General features: G+C 46.4%; 1 protein-coding gene across 1 annotated transcript in view; it reads left to right on the plus strand.

Moving 5' to 3' along the window:
- Positions 1 to 24,031, plus strand: part of LOC146186688 (uncharacterized) — a 62,393-nt gene extending 38,362 nt beyond the window's left edge. The window contains exons 9-12 of the mRNA XM_084608084.1: positions 4,590 to 4,690; positions 8,784 to 8,982; positions 15,235 to 15,339; positions 23,664 to 24,031. Coding sequence (XP_084464210.1) covers positions 4,590 to 4,690; positions 8,784 to 8,982; positions 15,235 to 15,339; positions 23,664 to 24,031 — 773 coding nt within the window. The remainder of the gene's footprint in view (positions 1 to 4,589; positions 4,691 to 8,783; positions 8,983 to 15,234; positions 15,340 to 23,663) is intronic.
- Positions 24,032 to 24,735: the final 704 nt, after the last annotated feature.

Genomic DNA, 24,735 nt, shown 5'->3' on the forward strand with positions numbered 1-24,735 from the left:
CGCGGAGACCGATTCGTCAGTACGGGCAGTGCCGCACATTGTGACCGGCCTCACCGCAGTGGAAGCATAATGGCCGGTTGTTTGCAGTCCTCCAGGCGTCGCACTTCCTGGGTAGGTCGTTGGTAGGGTTGGGGGATGGGGGCCAAGGGGCGGGTTTCAGGATCAGGACGGTAGCGGCGAGGGCTGGGAAAGTCATCACGTCGGGGCGGAGGGCGACGTAATGCACCAGCGTAGTTCATCGCTGTTGCTTCTTGTGCTGGAACAGTCGCAGCCATCGCTTGAGGAACGCCCAGAGCCTGCTGGACTTCTTCACGGTCGACGTCCGCGAGCGTCGCCACCTGCGGTTGTTGCGATGATGGCATCAGTCGGCGGAGCTCCTCTCTCACGATCTCCCGGATGAGGTCCCGAAGGTTCTCTCCGCTTGTAGATGCGCTGGGCTGGTGGATTGAGCAGTCCGGCTGAAGTGGTCGCTCGTAGTGGCGCATCCGGGTGGCCAACGTCTTCTCAATAGTAGACGCCTCCGTTTCAAATCCCGCCACAGTGCTTGGCGGATTTCGCACAAGACCCGCAAAGAGCGACTCTTTAATGCGTCGCAAAAAAGTTTGATTTGCTCACCTTCGGTCATATTAGGGTCGGCGCGGCGAAAGCGGCGCTTCATCTCCTCAACGTACGCCAGGACAGACTCGTTAGGAAGTTGCAGTCTTGACTGAAGGAGGGCCTGGGCTCTTTCCTTTCGGACGATGCTTGAGAAGGCAGTCAGAAACGCTTCCTTGAAAGTCTCCCAATCCTTCATAGTTGCCTCATGATTTTGGAACCAAACTCGGGCATGTCCTTGAAGAACAAAGTAGACTTGCCTAAGTTTCGCGGTGTCATTCCAGCCGTTGAAATCTGCCACACGGTCGAAAAGGTCCACCCAATCTCCCGAATCTTCATCCGGTAGTCCATGGAAGCAGGGGGGCTCCCGGGGTTGGACGAAAATAACCGGTGCTGTAGGCTGGGCCATTGTCAGCGTCGATGCCTTCCGAGATCGAATGGGGTGAAGCAGCAGACCGTGTTAGGGTTGTATGCCTAGAAGTCGGCGGCTGGCTCGGTGACCTGTAGGCTGGTCTTCCAGGGCGACAGGACACGGCTTGGGTATTCGCTTGAAGGATCAAAGGCAGCACCTCCACCAGATGTCACGTGGTGGTGAAGAGGTCGACGACACAATTGAAGGGTCGATGATTGCACTAAAGAAACTGTTTATTTGGGCTGACTTGCGCCCGCAAAAGAACTAAGCAACTCGGCGGCGGCGATAGAAACAAACGTGCTCGTCGATCGTAGAACAAAGACTGCTCGTCACACTCGGCAACGCTCAATTTAAAGGCTGCACAGAACAATCTAGATAACGTCGCAAACAGCTACCAGCACGGGCTGGAACATTGTGGAAAGACACCCAAGTGGCCGGAACCTTCGAGACAGATCTCGGTGCATCTTGCGCTACAACAAAACTGATAAAGGTGTGACTCGCGACATCGAGCATTAACAAACAAAGATTACGGAACTGATACGCGGTCCAGAATCAGAGTGATAAGCCTGTATGCCGGTGGCTGTTAAAAAACAACAAATACTGTTTTGAAGGTTTCGCGGCAATATGTGCCTACTTGTTTCAGCAGGAGCAGGTGCTAAAATTAGATAAACGTTGCTGGATACTAAAATGTGGTTGCTTTCTTCCAAAAGCCGCAGAGGCATGGCTGAATAAAATTCTATTATATATCATACAGAGCACAGCTACTGGACTACAAGTTTGACGAGCTCTCTCAAATCAAGTCCCCGTACCCTGGGCGACATTCAAAAATGGATCTTGGTTTATATACTTCGATTTCAAGCTCTCAGTCTTTTCTTGGAACACTTTAATGAAATATTTCTGCCTATTGCTTTAAGCATATCTAAAGCTGCTCGAAATGAATGCTCTACATACCCAGCTGTTAGGCTGCTTGCACTTCCTTTCTCTTCAGTGCCCTTTTAAGGTCTGAAATCAGACGAAAACGTCTCATGCAGGGGCAAGATCCGGTAAATAAGCGGCTATGAGATGAATATATCCCAACGACTGATCGAAAAACCTGATCATGCACAGGCAAAACTTTATGAGTCAGGAAATTGTCGCGATGGGGATATTAGTCCCCTATCTACAAGATTACGGCGTTTTCCTCTCGTCATTTTTGAGTGGATTGAAGCCTAAAACAGACCCCCAGTCGACGATTCTTCTTATCCTAGAGTTCCATCAGCATTTAATTTTCCACAAGTGACCTGTATGAATTCCACTTCTCGGTTTTCGGTATTTGGACTCATTTGTAACGTCCGGCTATGTGATTTATTTTCGAAAGCTCTTTCGAGTATTCCATGGAATTGCGCGGCCATTTTTCTGGGACAAAACAAACATTTCAAGCATATTTACTGTTTGTTAGACATGAAATCACGATTTCAGGAGGCGTTTTGTAGCGTTCGGAACAGTTCCCAACATGGGGGCGCATATTCTCCAGCAGCAATGTCCAGTTGACTGGTCACATAAGCAAATTACGCCGCCTGAGGACCTAAACGACAAGTGCAATTACTGAGGCGGCCTGCTACAATTCCATATATGTTGATACAGGGAGATTAATGCCCGCATTCTTGGACTTTTCCGCTGTGGCAGCGAAGTCTGCTTCGAGCTATCGTTCCAAATAAGAGAAGACACGATGCTAGTGAATTGGAAATCCAGGTCGAGGCAAAAAGATTAGCTTCGCAGGCACTCTGCATTCGAGCACTGCGCTTCATTGTTTTTTATACTTCTTGATTGTTTGCTTTAGCCTCTATTTATTAAGCTTGTTTACCTAATAAGGGTGTCAGTAATTCACGCTGTGCAACGGAGGTCGTCACCGTCATTCTTCTGCCTATTTCACAAAGTTGCGCTGACCCTCTTAAATTTCTCTTCTTCAGTTTATAAAAGCCTATATAATGAACTAAATGCTTCGTTAAATATGGCAGATAATAGCAAAGGGCTACAGAAAAAGAAACAAAATTTATAAAACAAGTGCTATATAGTGTTTTTGCGTGTATATCCACGCTTCCCAAAGCTGAACCACCGATGAAAGTTTGTAGGTTCTACCTCATAAAGAAGCGCCTAAGCTTGCTCGTTCACAATGCCTTAAAACCTAAGAATATTTGCCGCAGCCTCCCCGTACCATGATTTCTCGCACTCCTTACAGGAGCTTGTAGGCCCACTTGTGTCCATATCATAAGATCTAAATTTTTGTTTCGATGATAACAAACATATTAGCTGATATAATCACCATAACAGCATCTATATGCAGTGCCGGAAGGAAACCTGCGGTTGTATTCATCCAACTATCTCTGCTACCACCGTAAGGTTCTTAGTGTCGTCCTCTCACCTGCCTGGCTCGTGGCGTCTGCATTATATTTGAATCCACACAATGTTTAGTTCAAAGTTATGTCTGCTGCACAATCATAAAATGAACGATATATTTTGTTTCACGAAGGTATTCAATCTACGGACAGAGCGTGAGTAAAGTAATGGCCTTAACGGGCAGGGGGACTTCACAAAAATGTTTTAGATTGCAGCAGAGTAGTGTCCTCAGTTCTGCTTCTTCTCTTCGTGTACCCGTGTGCTTGACAACTGCAACGCACGAGGAGGTAGAAAAGCATTTATATGAGCGAAAGGGCTGTCTCGGCCGCTGTTTGGGGAATTTGGGAATTAGTAGGGATAGGCGTGTAGTTTCCCACATTTTTTATAGTTTATATTCTCGCTTCCTTCCAAACTGCACCCCGAAATGGTGCTGCAAGGGTTAGGCAGCACGACTGCTGAGCCCATGGATGCAAGATTGAAATCCGGCATCTGCAGCCGCTTTTATAAGGAGGCGAAAAGCAAAGCACCTGTGTTGTGTTATCTTAGTGCTCGTTAAAAAACACTAGGTGGCCGAAATTCTCGCAGCCCTTAAACCTGATAAACGTGAATAAACCAATCTTTCAAGATCCAGCAGACCTAGCGTTGTGAGTCTACCTCCCTGAGACAGCTGAAAAACAGACTGCAGTCACATTATATGAGGATTAAATCATATTGTGTCATTTGTTCTCGTCAAAACATAAACATAATTCAGTATAGCTTAATACGGTGTTTTGGAGAATGTTATCATTCTTTTCGCTCATATAGATCATGCTTAAAATTCATTGAGATAATGTCCTATTTTAATTCCTCCTTTTGGAAATGAACAAGGCATTGTTTTATGTATTTATTGGCGTGGAAAATGCAATCTGAAATTTAAAGCTGAGATAGTACGCAGCTCTAGATTGACAAGGTGGCAGACTCAGGTAGACGAATGAGTTTGCAAAGTATGGCAGTATATGCTTAAGGAAGCAGGTTCAGGGCGGAGAATTAAAAGCCAGTAGAAAGGAAGATTGGCCCGTCTTAGTTTTTTTCTAGGCATACGTTTATGTACTAGCAGTGCATGTGAACGAAATTGATCTTTATCATCGTTCTTAGGGATCTATTTGCGACATATTGCTGTCAAGATACAAGAAAAATTGGTAACATCATCTCAATGCAACAAACGCAGTGCCTGTTGTACAAGTGGAATTTGAAGGAAACGTTGAAGATGGTGCTGAAACATCGTTGCTGTCCTGGAGATGTGTTAACTGTATCGTCGATTATTTTCAGGTACGTACAATAAACAAACATGTCTGTTATTCATGGGTGTTTCTTAATAGTATTATGCGTCCTCGAGGTAAACTATAAACTATGATGCCCGCCCACAAGACAGGGAACCATACTGAGTGCTGTACTATGGGCTGTGTAAGAAATCCGCATATATTTTATGGTCTGAGTATCCATTCTTTACCTTAGCGCTACTTCGTGTTCCCCTCTAGCCTGATTGTAATGCGTATATGATTGATAGTAAAATTCACTTGGTTAAGCATTGTGTTCTCCTTCATTGTGTAGCTGTTAACGAGTTGAACAAAACTTGGTCAAACCAGTTTACCTTCCCATTCACTCACGCCGATGCTAGTTTCTTGTGTGAGATCAGTGCTCTCTGCAAGAACTTCTGTTAGTTGCACCCTCTTTCTAAAGACACGCGACATATAGGCGCCTAATTTTTTTCCTGTCCTTGTAATACGATTCCACGTAAGCTCATACCACAGCGTCTTTTCTCAATCACTGCATACCCAGTGCCTTCTAAAACCGTGGCATCATATCACTGCAGAAACGGATCAGTTTGTAAGCATATATAAATTAAAATTGAACAAGTTTTTTTGTAGTTGTGCGACGTACTGCTCTTTCGTTATTGCTGAAGAGTTCTTGAGTTTTTAGCAGTATTTTCATTTTGTTAATGCCTCGTATTTTATGTGCATTATTTCTGATGTGCCCTATTGCCAGAATCTTTGTTAGCTTTCGCTTTCGCCTATGCTACAGATGTCATCAATCCAGCACACCGAAATGGCAATTACCTAAGACACCCCAGTTATTTACCAATAGCAGTTAGAACATCGCATGTTGAATGCACTTACACGTCAGGTACGGAAATGTTGACCTGAAAGCAAAATGTCCTTACCGATGCTACAATGATGCGTACTGGACATTTCGCGTTATTTTTTCGCCCGTTTCAGCTTCAAAGTTCTCGCACGTATTGAAATATTCTTGGCATTGATATCCCCAGGAGATCGAAAACTTGAGTGGCAACTTCAATTGATCATCGTAATATTGCTCTTTTTCACGCTCCTTCCTAACAATTAACGGAGGACATTGCAATGTGCTTTGAGCAATATAGAGCTCGAAAATATAAAACAGTTAGTCCGCTTATCTCCCGTTGCTTCCCACAATGTAATGACGTCACCCCAAAACTGAAAAACAACATTCAGGTAGTGATTTTCTGCTATCCGGTCACTGAAACGGCCTCATCCGGACATGGACTATATTAAAAAGGGTTTATTGCCGCATTGTTCCTAACAAAGCCACGGTCTCACACACTCTTCTAAGTGGACACCTACAACTGCCACCGGAAAAGCGCTTGTGTGAAAGTGTCTTTCCTCTGCCATGAATAGAGCGAGAATAAAAAAAATGGGGGCAAGCAATGAAAAAGCACTGACTAAGGGTTGAGGGTAGCCTCAGTTCGCAAGTTGAGCAAACGGTTCAACAAGTGGACTTGCCTTCGTCTGGGCCAACACAAAGTCATTGTCTCGGCTTGTGAACTGAGGCTTCTCTCAACCCTTGTTTCTAGTTCACCCTGACTTCTGTCTTAGCGCAAAGCTGAAAAGCAACAGAAGTTCCCATTTCTTCACAGACGCCTCTAACATGTGTTAAAGGGAGAGACATGCCACGAGCGCGCTGAACTTTTCAGCCAGAATTTCTGTCGCTGCACTGCTTGTCCGCGACTCTTCCTGACGCCTCACGCCACCGTTAGCTCTAGGTCACAAACATCCAGCAGGGCTGCCTTCGTAAAACTCATGTTTCTGACGGTACCTCCGGGTTTAGGCCCGGTCCGGTGCTTCTGTCTACCAGCCAGTGTTCATCCCCGTCCATCTAGCTGTGCCCCTCATTAACAGGTGCAAATGCACTACGCATGTGCTAAACAAATTTCCTGTTTACAGATTCTCTAAAATATAGCAGAGACAGTGATTCTATCGTAAATTTACGTGAACATTCGCTCAGTAAAAGCAATTTGTGAGAAACGCTTCACCTATTGGTCGATCTAGTGGGTAATTATTCTGAGATATAGTCAAAGACACCCAATAGATTGGTGAGATGCTATTTTCTACTAGGGTGTCCTTCAACTAGAGAAATGATTCACCATTCCCTCCTCTTGGAATTCACCATTTTAGGCATTTCCAATTTCATTTCGTCCTCTCTTCATTTTCCATGGGGGCATATGCATAGCGGAAACCGACGACCCCTTTTGAAATTAGGCATTTCTCTGCAGACCAGGAACGCTGTGCAAAAACTTTCGTTCCGAAATGATACTCTCCATTTCCTAAATAAAATGATATTGAATGTACAACTCCTTTAGAAGACCTGCACAATAATTAGTGTTACCTGCTTTTATTTTTAAAACGATGTTTGTGCCAATGGTGTGAAAATTATTTGAAACCCAGTGACCGCGATTTATACTCTGGACCAAATTTTTAAGACAGGCAAAAAACAAAAAGCCAATAGCGCCGAAACCGCCAAACGGCAATTGAGCGGTAATAAAATTGGCTTTTTGTATAAAAACACGTCCTCCGAATCTAGAAAAAGACCCCTTTGCAGTAATCAAATACTTCTAACAGCGCAAAATAAAACGAAAGAAGCGCCATCACAGCCGTTTCTCGCCATTAACCGACCCATTACCAGCGATAGACCTTTGAAGGCGACAAGTGTACGTCCGGTTGTATGCCTAAATTATGAACTAAAACAGTTTTTTAGGCTGCTAGTCTACTGCTATTACGCCTATTATACTGGCGAATGAAAAACTAAATGTTAGACGTCAAACAAATACATATGCTCGGTGGCATCACAAGCAGTCAAATCTGTTTCGGCGCTTCCTATCTGTATGCCCTGTTTGACCACGTGGCTTTGTATTGCACTATCCCCTGTTTACAGTTGCACAGAAATAATTGAAACGAAGTTCTCCTTGGACGATGTTTCTGTCTCGCAAGTGCCTTCATATTGAAAATCTGATATAGTATTTATGTAAAGCTGCAAACGCCGGTTAACTACGCACGGCGGACTTGCATGAAACCAGGCGGAGCTATAGGAGAGCCTGTTCACTGACAACATGGCGGCTTTGATCGCTCAGTGAAAAAAACGAAGGCTCGAAAAAACATAGCTGTATTAGTCAGGTAAGCACTGCTATTTCGAAAACTAGGATGAGACACAAAGTGGCTGATAATTTTATTTCTCTGAATAGGACAGCTTGATTAGTGCTTTAAAAAAAATATTACCTAGTGAGACAGATTGTACGCGCGACGGCGCTGTTAGGCCTAATTTCGCTGCTTGTAGTTCTTGGCGTTTCCGTAGTTTCAGAGAAAACATGTAAAGACCGGCCTTGGTTTTGCTAAAATGATTTTGCAAAGCTGTAACATTTTTCACACTGATGGCCCCGGCAAATGTTTCATTCCCGCTCCAACTGAAGCGAAACAAGAAAGGCCAGTCGATCATGAAGCTATCACATAGAACAAGCATTGACGTTATTGTCTCCCGCTATGGAAACCATTGACGTCCTACCGATCCCATCATCGACAAAAGCAATGATGTGTTGCTCATCATTGAGGAGTGAAGGTTAGGCCCACAGCCGGTCGTAAGGTTAGGTTTACAGCCGGTTAGGCTAACGTAGGCTTTCATCCGTCCTTGTTTCTATGGCCACAAGCTACGCATAAAATATTTTTTTTTTACCTGAGGCGTCCGTATGCATTAAAATGCTTCCCAACGTGCAAGACTGGCCAGACATCGGAGTTGCTGTTGATGGTCGTACATTTCACGGGACATTCGGAGGCTGAAGATTTCAGTCAAAGCTGCGACATATTGTTGTTTCTAACGTTTTCTTTTCTATAACTTGCATTTGTTGCATAAAATGCTGGCACATTTAATTTCTCTTCCACCATCACAGTCAAAACCATCGTGTTTTGCTTTGCTTTCTTTGGTATTTCCGAGTGCCGGTTTTCATTAATCATTACGTATCAAAAAAGTACCTCATTCTCCTACCCTTCATTTCCATGCGACACATTGTTATATTTTGGGGTGTTAGCATCTGAAGTTTCTTTTCCACCTGTGATACCAGTACCAGCTTTCGGAGTATGGCGTGTGGACTACCTGTAACGACGATTCTGAATGCGACGTCTTCAAGGAGGGGGATGAAATGTCAGCAAGTGGCTACCTAAGGCTGGAGATCCAGGAACAGGTAACGACTCTGAAGATTTTGGTTCGGGGGTGCAACAGCTTCGGATGCGGAGAAGCTAGCCCTGTGCACGTGAATGCACGTGTGCACGTATATAATATTCAGGCCCTCAATTTTTCTTCAGAAAGCATCAGCAGGAATTCCGACTGGCGTATATGTTTTTTAATTCTCAAAATAAAGAAAACCCTCTATATTGCAATTGCACCAAAAGACACTAAAACATCTGCCCATAATAAATAATTGTGTACTGAATTGGGCAGTTTGCCGCAGGAAGAGAGCGATGCATTGATGCAATTTGTTTATATATATATATATATATATATATATATATATATATATATATATATATATATATATATATATATATATATATATATATATATATATATATATAAGCTAGGCGCCCGTGTGCTGTACGATGTCAGTGCAAGTTAAAAAACCCCAAGTGGTCGAAATTTCCGGAGTCCTCCACTACGGCGTCTCTCATAGCTTGAGGTGCTTTGGGACGTCAAACACCGAAACCAAACCAAACCAAACCAAAGTAGCCCCACAAGAGTTCTCGAAAGCCGGCGCATTCGAAACAGCCTTTCGTGGGCGCCACAGCAGAAACAACGAATTATCACTTGCCTTCCGCCTTTCTGCACTTAGACATCTTTCCTGGAATTTTTTCTGATTTAAGTAAACAAACTAGCGCAAATATGAATCACAATAGATAGCGCTCGTCAATCGTCATGTGTGTCCTTCACTGTTCATTGTGCTTTATGTTTGAGCTAAATTTTTGACTTAATGTATCACGAACTATCCCGGCTACATACTCTCCTCAGCTGTATTTCTGCTTTGTTCAGATGCTTATTCAGACTTTTCAATCCTTCGCCAACAACGAACGAAGCGTATATCATGTTGCGTTTTAACTATGGCATTGCGCAGGAGGTGGAGGCAATCGGTAAGGCACAATATAGAGATAATAGGACAGTGACGCCTCTAATTAGTTTAAATGTGACGAGAGTAGGGAATTTCATAGTAAAAGAGGCTCCCGTCAAGGATTTAGCGGTATGATATAAAACGAGGATTGCGTGTCAGGTCCACAGGCAGACAAACAGCTTGACAGTCTCAGACCTCAGCGTAAACACTCGCTCGTGTTCCCACCAGGAAGTCCCTCTGTATTCGTCACAGAAATCGCCTCCTGCGACGAACTTGAGGCGACTGCGACTTCATAATTTCATAAAAACCGACCTGCTTCACAATTCCCGAGCACGCGACTCACATGCCCTGTCCTTCAGAGCAGATGCTTTCATCAGGCGCTTCTCGCTGTCATTACCATTTCTAAAGTATCCTTTTTAGTCTTCTGTGTAGCTAGTTCACTATAGTCTTGAGCAGTTACCTTCGACAGGAATTTAGCGAGGTAAAGCGGTAGAGGCGCCCGTGCAGATGATACACGGCGCGAGAGCGGCTTCTTCAGTGCCGAAGTTTGGGTGAGTAGCTCGACGTGGTTGGCGTCCCTTCACCGTTCACGATGCGGCCCAGACCAATAGGTGCGTTCGCGAGTCGCATGCGTGACTCCCTTGAACGACATCTGCCCCGAATCACAAGACTGCTTCTTATTGTCAATCTTTCACTGCCCTTTCCCGGTGTCTTCGTGGCCTGAGTGTTTTTTTCTTCTGCTCCGCCATAAAAATCGCCTGTAAAACGCCTCATGCGGGCCACGCTTGAGGCCGTGAAAAGCTTGCACACTAACTCGGCGGCAAGCGAAGCTTCATTAGTCCTGAGTTTAAATATATTTCATGAGCCTTAGGTGGGATAAAGCTAACATTTTGCTCTATTGCACAGCTACCTGTTTTTAACGTATATTTTGCCAATTTGTATTCAATTGAGACAGCGAAACAGTAGGCACTGTTCATTTTTGTTGAGTTCATGGGCTATGCGTCAGTATGTAATTGACATGACCGGAAGATGCCGCTAGCTGTTACAGTGAGATGAAGCCCCATAGCAGCGGATGGACCAAGCATGAACAGCATCATGACGTCAATAGTACAAGGATGCTTAAGAAAACTGAGAATAAATTAATCCATATTTAAACATAACTTCGAGACAAAAATTTACAGACCGATAAATGTACAGCCATAAAGAATAGTTTGCTCGACGTAAGTCCCTTGAAAAAACGTCTGTGTGCCTGCTAAATATAATGAATGAAATGGGTTGAATCCCGAGGGAACATGCACGCTCCATTGAGAAAAAAATTCTCACGGGATATACTAGCGAGGCCAACGAAGAAATAAAGTTTTCCCCGCAAATCCGCATGCCGCAAACTTTTGTCCCTTACTGTAAGATACAACATGCAAATGGATTTACTCTGGTGTTCACTAGTTACCTTAGGCAGGCTCCCGTAAAAGCTGCCTGAGGACATATCAAGTCTACACTATCGCCGGCCATGATATAATATAGCGGCAACACACAGAACCCGTATAATAGCCTTCGTAGATAACGTAAGCAGCGTAAATTAATGCATAGGATAGAAATATATGACAGTACAGGAAGAAAACCTATGTAGCTCCACAGCAACCGTATTCCTCTATAAAGATGCCACACCTCATAAGAAGGCTTGTTCGACTATGGAACGACATGAACCTTCCAATGCTTAACGCCGCTTGCATACAGGGAGTAATTAGAGGCCTTGATTCGAAAATGTTAGCGATAAGTGTTATGCGAGTATATATCAGTAATTTGCTATTCACTTTTGACATTGCATTGTTAAGGATTTTACGGGACTAATTACAAAGTATGATTAATGACTCAGAGAAGCGGAGCCACAAATTAACGTTCAAGGCAGTCCGAAGATAAAAACATTAAGAATAAGCCGTCAGGTGCTCGAAGTGATGAGAGAAGTCAATATATGACGGGTCAACATAGGACCACAGTCAACATAGGACCACAGATCAAGACCACTAAAGTAAAATAACTCAAAAGAGGAGATTCGAATGGTGCACATTCAGTGAGAATTGACAGAGCATGTGGGACGTTTCCAAGCATTCCTCAAAACTGTGTAAAATTTTTATCCTGCAGGTACTCACCCTGTATGGCAGAAACGTGAACACTAACAGAAAAGGTCGCCTTTATTTGAGGGAAACCCAGCAACCTATTAAAAAATATGATACTTCAGCTGTAAAAGACAAAAGCAGAGCAAAATATTCTAGAAAAAAAATGTGCGTTTATAACTTTGTTGTCGAAGTCGAGATGACATCGAGAAGAGAATGAGAAGGGTATGCTTGACAGAGGGAAAAAAAACCATTGTCATTAAGAGTAACTTAAATGTTCCAATGAAAAGCACACGTGGAACGTTACAGTAGAAAGCTGGTGGCCGCATAAGATTACACTATAAAAACGTTTTTTTGAAAAATACAGACATTCTGGCAGCTGTTCTGCCAGAAATTTTCTATTCTATGTTTTTTGTTTTAAGGTTTCTGTGAGTTTACACTTTACAATAGAAAATTTTTACAAATTCACAAACCTTTTCTGTTGCACGACGTTTTCTGTTCTTTCTTTTTTGTTTTTTCTTTTTGTCGCAGTTAAAAGAATGATGCTAATATATCTTTTTTACTCCCCTTTCATTTCACATGTTTTTCCGCTGTAACAATAAAATTGCGTTAAGCGCCAATTTCTTCAGTGAACATCATTTTTAAGGCGAAAGCCTAACTCCAACTCACGAATATCTCACGGCGCTGGCAATACTCGATGGCACCCATAAAGCTGATTGTGCAGCAACCATTGTCTAGCCACCGAATTGAGGGAAGTGGAAAAATGCAGATACCACTGTAGCAGGAAGCGAACCAACAACGGACCTCAATGTGGCGCCACTAATTATCTTCTTCCGAATCAAAATTGTTACACAGCCGATCGTCAGACAGCGCCTTCGGAGTTCTCATACCATTTCACTTTCTATTCAGAATGTACCTACTATTCAAGTAAACATCAGTTTGCGGTAGAAAATAGAACAGACGACAAAAATATGTCGAATTGTTTGCCTTTCAATCAAGGTTTTGGCTGGAAAACACAAAAATACAGTTTGTTTTTTTCGAGAACGTATTTCGGCCAGTGAAGTAGAATGGATATTCTTTGTACGGGGACCGAAATTTTCTTTAACAACACCTGTAATTTTACACACACATTTTACAGTGCAGAAAGCTTCCTTAGATTCTGTTGGTGTAGCTGGTGGAGGACTGCGGTATTTGCAGACATATTGGAAAGACAATTGAGCAGGAAAAAATGTCGGTCTGGCTTGTGCATGATCATGGAGCGAAAAAGCTGCGCTTACCCAGGCACAGCAGAGAAGTGGCATGATTCTGTTTCTATAAACCGTGTGACAGGTATATACATCTCGTTCGTACAAGACATATATATATATATATATATATATATATATATATATATATATATATATATATATATATATATATTGTAACGTACCGTTACACAGAAGGCAATCTGGCACCGAGGAATCCTAACAACCAGTCAGGTCAGCACGAACAGCGGAACACAGTTTCGCTTCGTCTTCTTCTCCCAAACGCCCTTTCAAATCTTCGCCGTCGTCTATGAATGACATGTGTCATTGCCCCCCTTCTTGGCACATCGCCTCGATGCTGCAAATGCTGCTCGATGCGATGAGCTGACAGATGGTATGCTAGGTTGGTATGGGATACCACAACAGAAAATGGGGCGCCATCAGCCTTAAGATCAATCAGTGGGGCGGTCGTGTTAGGGTTTCATCCGGACGACGTGTACAACATCAGTGAAATTCTGTCGTCTACGGCTTGGATTCAACTTCGTAAGTAATGTCGCTGAGGCGGCGGAGGACACGGTATGAGCCGAAGTACTGACGCAGCAATATTTCAGACAGCCCACGATGACGAACCGGCGTCCAAATCCAGACAGTCTCTAGGCTCGTAGGCAGCGAAGCGCCCTTCCTTGTTGTAACGGACGGCGTCTAGTTGCTGTTGTAGGTATATGCGCTGCTTTGCCAGCTACCGCGCTTCTCCCGCACGCTGAGTAAAACTAGCGACGTCCAGGTCAAGCTCATGTTCGTCGTCGGTGTATACGGGTAGCATTGTGTCCAGGGGAGTGGTCACTCGACGGGCCGAAGACAAGCTCGAAGGGAGTGAGCCGCGTCGTCTCCTGAAGTGCTGTATTATATGCGAACGTGGCATATGGGAGAATTTGATCCCAGGTCTTATGCTCTATATCCACGTACATAGACCGCATGTCGGTCAGAGGTCTGTTTAGCCATTCCACCAAGCCATAAGTTTGCGGGTGGTATGCCGTGGCCCGTCTATGGCTAGTGTGTGTAAGGTTCAGCACAGCCTTAGTCAGGCGGGCCATAAAAGCTGCCCCACGGTCGGTAATGATAACAGCCGGAGCGCCATGACGCAATACGATGTCGTGGACAAAAACTCTGCTACTTCGGTGGCAGTTTTATTTGTGAGCGACGCGGTCTCAGCATATCGGGTCAAGTAGTCTGTCGTGGCAACAATCCAACGCTTTCCATTAGTTGACTTCGGGAAAGGACCAAGAAGATCCATCCCCACTTGTTGGAAAGGAGTTTTCGGTGGAGCGATCGGCTGAAGAAATGCAGCTGGTTTCACGGGTGGAGTCTTTCGGCGTTGACAATCACGGTAGGTTTTAACGTAAGATTGTACTGAAGGTAATAATTTCGGCCAGTAGTATTTCTCCGGAATTCTCGAAAGCGTACGACTAACTCCCAAGTGACCGGCGGACGGTTTGTCGCGAAAAGCGCTGAATATGTCTGGCCGTAGGTGCGTAGGTGCTACGAGTAGAAATGTCTCTTTTGATGTTTCAAAATTGCTCTTGTAGAGAACTCCACTTCGTAAAGCGTATGACTGCAAGCCACGACGAAAAACAAGCGGTGCCCTACAACCGCGTCCTTCCAGATAGTTGATGAGGGGCGCCAGCTCCGGGTCCTTGCGTTGAAGGTCAGCCATATGGGATTGGGTAATGGCCCCAATAAAGGGAAAATCGTCGGCGTTTTCCACTGCAGTGGAGTCCAATGGCGTGCGTGACAAGCAATCCGCATCTTGGTATTTATGTCCCGACTTATAACTAGAGTAACGTCATACTCTTGAAGACGGAGGCTCCAACGAGCTAAGCGTCCAGACGGGTCTTTAGGCTTGCCAGCCAGCACAAGGAATGATGGTCGCTGACAATACGGAAGGGTCGCCCATGCAAATATGGTCAAAACTTGCTAATGGCCCAGATAACCGCAAGGCACTCCTTCTCCGTTGTCGAATAGTTCGCCTCCGATCGTGAGAGTGTTCGGCTCACGTAGGCGATAACCCGTTCTACTTCGCCTTGCCACTGGATGAGTACCGCCCCGAGGCCAGCATTGCTCGCATCAGTATGTACGTCGGTTGCGGAGTCTTCATCGACATGGGCGAGTATTGGGGGTCTCTGTAGGCGGCTTCTAAGCTCCTGGAAGGCTTGTTCTTGATCGTCTCCCCACAAGAAGGGTATGTCTTCTCTGGTTAGTGCTGTCAGCGGTTCAGCTATCTTAGAAAAATCTTGGACAAAGCGTCGGTAGTAAGGACAAAGACCTAGAAATCGCCGAAGTGCCTTTTTGTCAGAGGGAAGTGGAAACTTTGACACTGCGGTAGTCTTCTCGGGTTCAGGGAGAATGCCCTCTTCACTGACAACATGGTCGAGAAAGCGTAGTTCCTTGAAAGCGAAGTGGCATTTCTCAGGCTTGATCGTTAGTTGTGCGCCTTTCAGTGCTTGAAGCACGATGCGCCAACCGGTCCAAGTGTTGCTCGAAAGTGGGGAAGAAAATAACATCATCTAAGTACACCAAGCACGACTTCCACTTCAGACCTGATAAAACCGTGTCCATCACACGTTGGAACGTGGCCGGTGCAAAGCAAATACCAAACGGAAGCACCTTAAACACGTATAGGACATCAGGCGTAACAAATGCAGTCTTCTCTCGGTCTCTCTGATCCACTTCGATTTGCCAGTATCCGCTTCTGAGGTCTAATGAGGAGAAGTACCTGGCGTAGTGTAGTCGCTCGAGGGCATCATCAATCCTGGGCTGTGGATAGACATCCTTTTATTGTCACGTTATGTAACTTTCGGTAATCGACACAGAATCTCAAGGTGCCATCTTTCTTTTTGACAAGGACCACTGGCGACGCTCATGAGCTCGTCGGAGGCTGAATCACGTCGTCCGCAAGCATTTCATCCACTTGCGTTTTAATGGCGTCACGTTCCTTAGGAGAACCTCGGTACGGGCGCTGGCATACCGGTAACGTGGTCTCATCGATGATGATGCGGTGCTTGGCGCCAGGAGTACGACCGACCTTAGAGCCTGTCTCGAAGCAGTCTGCGAAATCGCTCATAAGGGCAGAGAGAAGATTTCTCTGATCGGGCCTCAAGTCGGGGCTAATTTTAACGGTTCGCAGAGCATGACAAGGTGCGGCCTCTTCTTTAGTGTTCGCTCCGGCGGTGCATAAATGAGGCAAGGCAGTAACATTGTGAAGGACGGCAACAGCCGTGTCCTTGGCGAGCTGCCCCATCTCTTTAGCAAAATTTGTCTGGAGTACAGTAGCACAACTGTTCTGGAGTTGTACGAGTCCTCGAGCAACGGCTAATTCCTTCTCGAGTAGTAGCAGGAGGTGCCCATCCTAGATGCCCTCGTAATCGTGTTACAAGTCATGCTTTAGAAGAACCTGCACACTAGAGCGTGCCAGAACTCTCACGTCAATATCGACTATACGCAAAACGTTCAGACCCAGATCCTCATTTTCAAAGCGCGCCACGGCTCGTTTCGACGAAAAGGAAACACGCGCTTCTTTCAGGTCAATGACAGCGCCGTTATTCTGCAGGAAGTCTAGACCAAGGATCAAGTCTTTCGAACACTTAGGAAGCACGATGAATTCTCTGACATACACAAAACCAGGGATTTGTAATGTAACTTTACACAGAAGGCACTCTGGCACCGAAGAATCCCAACAAGTCAGGTCAGCATAAAAATCGGAGCACAGTTTCGCTTCGTCGTCTTCTCCCAATCGCCCGTTCAAATCTTCGTCGTCGTCTATGAATGGCATGTGTCATTATATATATATATATATATATATATATATATATATATATATATATATATATATATATATATATATGTGTGTGTTCAGTTCAGTTCAGTCGTGTCCGACTCTTCGTGACCCTATGGACCATATCACGCCACGCTTTCCGGTCTCTCACTATCTTTCTAACATCACATAACTTCATCTGCACGCGCCTCGAGGATGCCATCTAACCACCGTGTTCGCTGCCTACCCCTTCTCCGGTGACCCTCAATCTTTACCAACATCAAATCTTTCTCCAGTGAGTTCGAGTTGTGCGTTCTTCCCGAGCAGCGGGATTCATCTGCGTCGACTGAATAAACACACCCCTACAATTGGTGCAGGTGCTGCTGGGTACGTTCCCGTCCACCCTGGAACTAAGAAGCCGCACATTGCCATCTGCTTCCAACATGCCGGACGATACTGCCTAGACATCGCCGTCTCTTCCAACCACCGTGCTGTGTTCTGGAGCTCTATGGCAGCGTGATCTGTGCCTCTTCAGTGGCACAGCCGACTAAGATGTCGACGATTGGTTGTCGGCTTATGAGCGAGTCAGTAGTTACAACATATGGGACGACACTGTCAAGCTAAGTAATGTAATCTTTTATCTGACTGAAGTGGCGAACCTCTGGTTTCGCAACAATGAGGCAGACCTGCCATCTTGGTCTGAATTTAAAAAGAATTTTGCGGAAGTGTTCGGCCGCCCTGCAGTTCGCAAGCTCCGGGCAAAACAACGCTTGCGTGAGCGCACTCAGCATGCCGAAGAGTCGTTCACCAGTTATATAGAAGACATCGTGTACCTGTGCAAGCTTGTCGATCCGCTAATGTCGGAAGCGGATAAGATCTAAAACATCATGAAAGGCATCTCTGACGACGCGTGCCAGATGCTCTGGGTGAAAAATCCTGCCACGGTCAGTGACGTTATCCAAATTTTTCAGAGCTACGACGTGCTTCGTAAGAAGCGCGCTTTTACCCGGCGGTCCGGTGTTAGAGACGACGCCATCTCTACACTAGCGCTGGGCGGTTCTACCCCATCAGATGAGAGCCCTTTTGCTTCAACAAATCAAAGCCTTTGTTCGAGAAGAGGTCGCCCGCCAACTATCACTGGTCCCTCAGTTACAGGATACTGGCCGCCTTGCACCTGACATGGCTCCATCGTTGACGCCTACGATACGGCGTGCCGTGCAAGATCACATCGCTGATGTTCTTCCTCGCAGCTCCATGCTCCGGCCCAGTCCTGTGCTGCCGTCCAGTCCCGTGCCGGCGCAAGTAATGGCACCACTGACTTACACCCAAGTTGCGGCCAGGCCGCTAATGCCATCAGTATCTTTTTCCTACCAGGCCGCTCCTTCCAACCTTCCTTCGCCTTTGCCTGGGTCTGTATTCCATGTCCCTATTCCAAGGGTACGCCAACGCCCTACGAACCCTTGGCGAACCGCCGATAACCGGCCAATCTGCTACTCTTGCGGGCTGCCGGGCCATGTCGCACGCCTTTGCCACCAACGCCTTCCACCTTCTCGACCTGACCTCTGGAACTACTCCTACGATACGGAACAGCCCTCGCCGAGAACTCCACCCGGTTCCGACTTTCTATCCCGCTGCAATCAAGCGTATACCACTCGCCGATCATCTTCCCCTCGTCGCCGTTCCCCATCCCCACTTCGACGTACTAGCGGCGCTGTTGAGGGAAAGTAACAGTCGCAGTTCCCTGGGCAATAACTGCGCTTTGTTCGAACTCTTCAAGTCCTCCGTGTTCTCCCGCTAACGTAATACACGTGTTGCTCGACGGCGTCGCAATATTCGCTCTTGTCGACGAGGGCGCTGCCGTATCCGTCATCAGTGAAGCTCTTTGCCGTCGTCTTCGCAAAGTGACCACCCCGCTTCCCGACTTTTCGCTTCGCACCACATTATCACAGCGCATTCATCCCTCAGCGGCGGGCGCGGCCCGTGTTCTCATCAAAGACGCCTTATACACCATCGAGTTTATTGTACTGTCTCACTGCTCACACGACATCATCATGGGCTACGATTTCCTTTCCACTCATCGTGCCGTTATTGACTGCGCCCGCGCGGAAGTTTCTCTTTTTTACTTTTTGTGATACTGTCTTGTGTGACGTCCCTACCAGGTCTGCAAAACTCCTTGTCGCCAAATGACACAGTCATTCCTTCAGTTTCTGCTGCCCTCGTTCCACTCTCCTGTGAAAGCGTTACAACTTCGACTGTCTTCTTCACACCTTCCGACACCGCTTCACGCCATCCCTGCCTCCTGCTCACATTTGCTGTTCTCAAGTTCGAAGATGGCCTTAGTGCAATGTACGTCTATAATCCATTTTTGTGCCCGTCCGTTCTGCTACGCGGCGAGTGTCTCGGTCGTATTGAAGAACTTGACCCCGCGTTTTAAATACCCTTCCTACCACGCCTACTTTATACGACGTTAATGTTCTCAGCTCTTGCGATATAGCGACCGCTTTAACACCACGCGATGTTTTTCAACAGGTTATTGACGCAGATCTTCCACTCGCGCAACGCGATCAACTCGCTGCCCTCCTTTAGAGTTTTACTTGTTCCTTCGACCTTCCTCACACTGCTCTGGGTCGCACGTCTGTCGTTATGTACACAATCGACACTGGTACAAACACACCTTTGCGCCAGCTTCCTTATCGCGTGTCGGCCTCTGTGCGCCAAGTCATTGCTGATAACGTGGATTATATGCTTCGCCGGGACGTCATGCAGCCATCTAACAGTCCATGGGCTTCTGCGATTGCTTTGGTCACTAAGAACGATGGCTCAATTCGGTTCTGCGTCGATTACCGTAGTCTAAACAAGATCACGCGCAAAGACGTCTATCCTCTGCCACGATTCGACGACGCCTTGGACTGTTTACAGGGAGCCGAGTATTTCTCCTCTTTGGATTTGCGCTCTGGCTACTGGCAAGTGCCGATGGCTGACGCTGACCGCTCAAAACCTGCCTTTATAACACCGGACGGCTTATACGAGTTCAATGTTATGCACTTCGGCCTTTGCGATGCTCCAGCTACTTCTGTGCGCCTTATGGACACTGTTCTTCGTGTACTCTAGTGGCAGACCTGTCTTTGTTATCTGGATGGCATCGTAGTATTTTCTACCGACTTTTCATCTCACCTTCTCCGCCTGACGCATGTTCTCACGTGTATCGCCGATGATTGGCTTCAGTTGAATTTGAAGGAGTGCCACTTTGCCGCCCGAAAAATCACAATTTTAGGCCACTTTAGTGTCTAAGGACGGCATTCTTCCCCACCCCACCAAACGTCGCGCAGTTGCAGAGTTTCCGAAGCCAACCTCCCTGTAGCAGCTCCGGAGCTGTATCGGGCTGTGCTCCTACTTTCGACCTTTCATCTTGAGCTTAGCCTCCATCATCTCTCCACTGACCCAGCTCCTTGCCGGCATCTCTGACCTTTCAGCCTGGACTCTAGCCTGCGATAAAGCCTTCGCCACATTACGCTGCCTATTGGTTTCGCCCATTATCCGCCACTTTGCCACTTTGATCCGACTGCGCCTACGGAGATTCAGACTGACGCCAGTGGCATTGGGCTCGGTGCCGTCCTCACCCGACGTAAGCCTGGTTTCAGCGATTATTCGGTGGAATACGCCAGCCGAACATTGACGAAAGCAGAGTCTAATTACTCTGTAACAAAAAGAGAATGTTTGGCCATTATTTGGGCCATAGCAAAATGTCGTCCCTATGCCTATGGCCGACCGTTTTATGTCGTGACCGATCATCATGCTTTGTGCTGGCTGGCGTCTCTTAAAGACCCCTCCGGCCGCCTTGCTCGCTGGGCTCTCCGTCTCCAGAAATATGACATTCATGGCATTTATCGATCAGGCCTGAAGCATACGGACGCGGACGCTCTTTCCCGTTCGCCATTGCCTAGTGGTTCCTCGTCTGACCACGTCTGTGCCTACTATTTCTCGACCCTTGCTACTGTTGACATTACCACCGAGCACCGGAATGACCAGTGGATCTGTGCACTTTTACACTTTCTTTCAAATCCTACTCCCGGTAATTTATCCAGAGCACTCGTCTGGCAAGCGCACCACTTTTCCATTCGCGACAGTCTGCTCTATCGCCGTAATTATTTGCTTGACGGACGGAAATGGCTGCTAGTCATGCCCACATTTGCGCTTTGTTCCATAGTGACCCACAGTGTGCGCACAGTGGCGTATTGAAAACCTACACGCATCTGCGCCTGCGATTTTATTGGCGTGGAATGTACCACTTTGTAGGACATTTCGTGCACGCTTGCAAATCTTGTCAACGCCGAAACATTTCTCAGAAGTCCCCTGTTTCGTTGCAACCGTTGCGCTGTCCAGCTCGTCCGTTTGACGGCGTTGGCATAGATCTATATGGCCCTATTCCTATTACTCCCGCTGAGAACCGGTAGATTATCGTGGCAGTAGACCATCTTACTCGCTACACTGAAACATCACATTTACCCTCTGCCTCCGCACGAGATGTCGCTTTGTATCTTTTCAAGAACATAATTCTTCGCCACGGGACTATCAAGGAACCACTCAGCGACCGCGGACGCGTTTTCTTGTCCGACGCTCCTCAGGCCCTCTTGGAAAAATGCGGCATCATTCACCGCACCATTACTTCTTACCATTCTCAGACGAATGGCCCGACAGAACGCTTCAACTGTACTCTGAGTGACATGCTGGCCATATACGTGAACGACGCTCATTCCAACTAGGACCATGTTCTTCCCTTCGTAACCTACGTGTACAACACTGCGACACAGACCACCACTGGATTATCTCCCTTTTTCTTCTTTACGGGCGCGAGCCAACATGCACAATGGACACGCTTTTTCTCTTCCGCCCGGATGTTTCTGAATCGACGCCACTCTCAGACGCCGCCCAGTACGCAGAACAATGCCGTCAGCTTGCTCGTTCACTTACAAATTAAAAGCAGTGGCAACAAAAACACCACCGGGACACCGGCGAGGCTCCTTCATATGCACCCAACTCCCAGGTGTGGCTCTGGGTCCCTTCCACAACCGCCGGCCTTTCAAAGAAGCTTCTTGCTCGGTATTATGGTCCATACCGAGTCCTTCAAAAAAATCTCCTGTCAACTACGTAGTTGAGCCCATTACGCCCTCTGCGGACTTGCGTCGCCGTGGACGTGAAACAGTTCATGTGGACCGAATCAAGCCCTACTACGATCCGTCTGTCCTTTCGGCTCCATGACTAGCCAGGATGGCTCCTTTTCTACCCGGGGGCAAACTGTAGTGTGGTAATCTTCATCGCTATAGCCACTGACATGCGTCACGCATGTGCTGGCACGCTCGAGAACGAAGAAGTTGGTCGTAATCTGTGATTCGCTAAGCCTGACGCCCCGTTTCGAGTTCTTCCCGAGCAGCTGGATCCATCTGCGTCGACTGAATAAACACAACCCTACAATATATATATATATATATATATATATATATATATATATATATATATATATATATATATATATATATATATATATATATATTGATTAGCCTGGGCATATTATACAGAAATCGGACGTGCTAGGCAGGCTTCCACACAAAGCGCCTTGATTAACCGAAAAGCGTCTAAGGTGGTCAGCTGACACAATAGCAAGCGGGCTGGGTAATATATCTTTACTTGTTATATTCGCACGGTTTTATGCGTACCCCATCCCTCTCCTTTCTTCTTTTCGCCTTCGTTCCTTTTCCTCTTTATCTCCTCACTGTCCGTTTCAATTCCGTCGTCATAGCAGGTGCTAAACTGCCGTAGATAGGAAAATCCTTCACTTTACTTTGTTGTTCGATTTAACAGTAGAATGACAAACGAAGGTGAATGATGAATAGGAGGCGAATACATTTACAGTGGTGGTGTTCGTACGTGTCAGTGTAAGCTATTGAATGCAACTCTTAAATATAGTAACGACGGGCAGCATTTGAATTTCAAGCACAGAAAGTGTTCCACCTTGAAGCCTTTCGCGAGAGTTCCAAGCACTTTTTGGTAGAAGAGAGGCTGAAAATACTGAATACCCGTGAAACAAGCAGCTATTGGGCCACAAGCGGATGACATTATTTTCCAGAAAAATTTATGAGAAGCGTGTGGCGAAGAAAAATTATTATGAAGGTCGTACGAACACGCACGTCCCACTTGAAGAAAACAATGCGTAAATATTCGGTTGTCACCTTACTGTAGTAAAACAGTGCTATAATAAGTTTTGTAGAAACAGGTATCCGTATTTCTTTTCCTTGCTTTTTCCAATAATAAATATGAATGTGGTCATGAGAACATCAGTCATTCTTTACAATAAACAATCTTTGCGACACCTAATGATCTGTAAAACGTATGTTTATAAAAGCAACTGTCACTGGTGTACCGTTTTACACAATATTTCATAAAGTCACTGCTCCATTAGGAACAATTGCCGTTTTCAGTTTCATCTAGCGGGATGGCATCAAGACGGAAGTATCGGACTAAAACAGCTAGTGGCCAGTCACAAAAAGTCGTGGCTATGAGTGTCCGCCGTCGACGACAGCCACTGACGGGGACATAGAGACCTCCCTTCAGATGGCAATTGACACTGTCCAGGCTTTTGCACGAGCCAATGGTGTTTCTTGCTCGTCCACAAAATCAGAATTACTGATAATCAGAGACGAGAGGGTGCGCCGGCCCATCCAAAACATACCTGAACCGATCGCGCTCCACCTGAATAAGATTCCCATACCTTCAGTTCCGACCATCCGTGTCCTCCTTATGATGGTGCAGAACAACACCCAAAACACGGAGGCTATCAAACGTTTCCGAGCTACAGCCCATCAGATTAACGGCCTTATTCGGAGCATTGCCACTCGCCCTCGAGGCATGAAAGAGGAGGAACTTTCTAGGATAACCCAGGCTTTTCTAATTAGCCGCATTGTTTATGCCTTCCCTTACTACCACCTACGCCAGAAGGATGTGGAAGCAGCGGAGAACGTAATCCGTTCGCGTATAAGGCAGCGCTAGGACTGCCCCACTATGCTAGTACACAGCGACTGCTACACCTGGGCGTCTATAACACTCTTGCAGAACTCATCGAAGCACATAAAATCGTTCAAATTCACCGCCTCTCACGCACCAGATATGGTCGCCTTATACCCGACCGCCTACACGTAGCTCCTATCTGGGATACATATCACGCAGCTCCCCTTCTTATAGGATTCTAGAGCCGCCTCACGGTTAAACCCATTCCCAAGAATATGCTGGCTGGGCGTCACGACGCACGCCGTCGAATCAAGGCCGAGACACTTGACACCACTTACGTTACAGACAACCACGCATGCTACGTGGATGTAGCGAGACAGTGACAATATCTATGTCGCATGCGTAGCCACGCTACACTCCACACTTGTTACTGCTGCCACGGTTAGCGCTCCCTCTCCCACCGCGGTGGAGGAAACTGCGATCGCGTTCGCCATCCCCGACCGACGTACGCACACAGTAATTAGTGACTCTAAACATGCAATTCAAAATTATTAGAAAGGCCTTATCTGCCCACCCGCCGCACGCATACTCCGCGGCCGCACTCCCGATCATAAAATCCACTTAATCTGGGTGACTGCCCACGCGGAGATCTCTGGGAACAAAGGGGTCGACAGATTAGCCCGAGGTCTAACAAACCAGGCGGGCGGCTCCGCAGATCCAGAGGCCTTCACCCAGGCCTCCTTGAC

The sequence above is a fragment of the Amblyomma maculatum genome, chromosome 6 (assembly GCF_055883805.1).
Source record: "Amblyomma maculatum isolate TAMU_Amacu chromosome 6, ASM5588380v1, whole genome shotgun sequence".
In the NCBI taxonomy this organism is placed as follows: Eukaryota; Metazoa; Arthropoda; class Arachnida; order Ixodida; family Ixodidae; genus Amblyomma; species Amblyomma maculatum.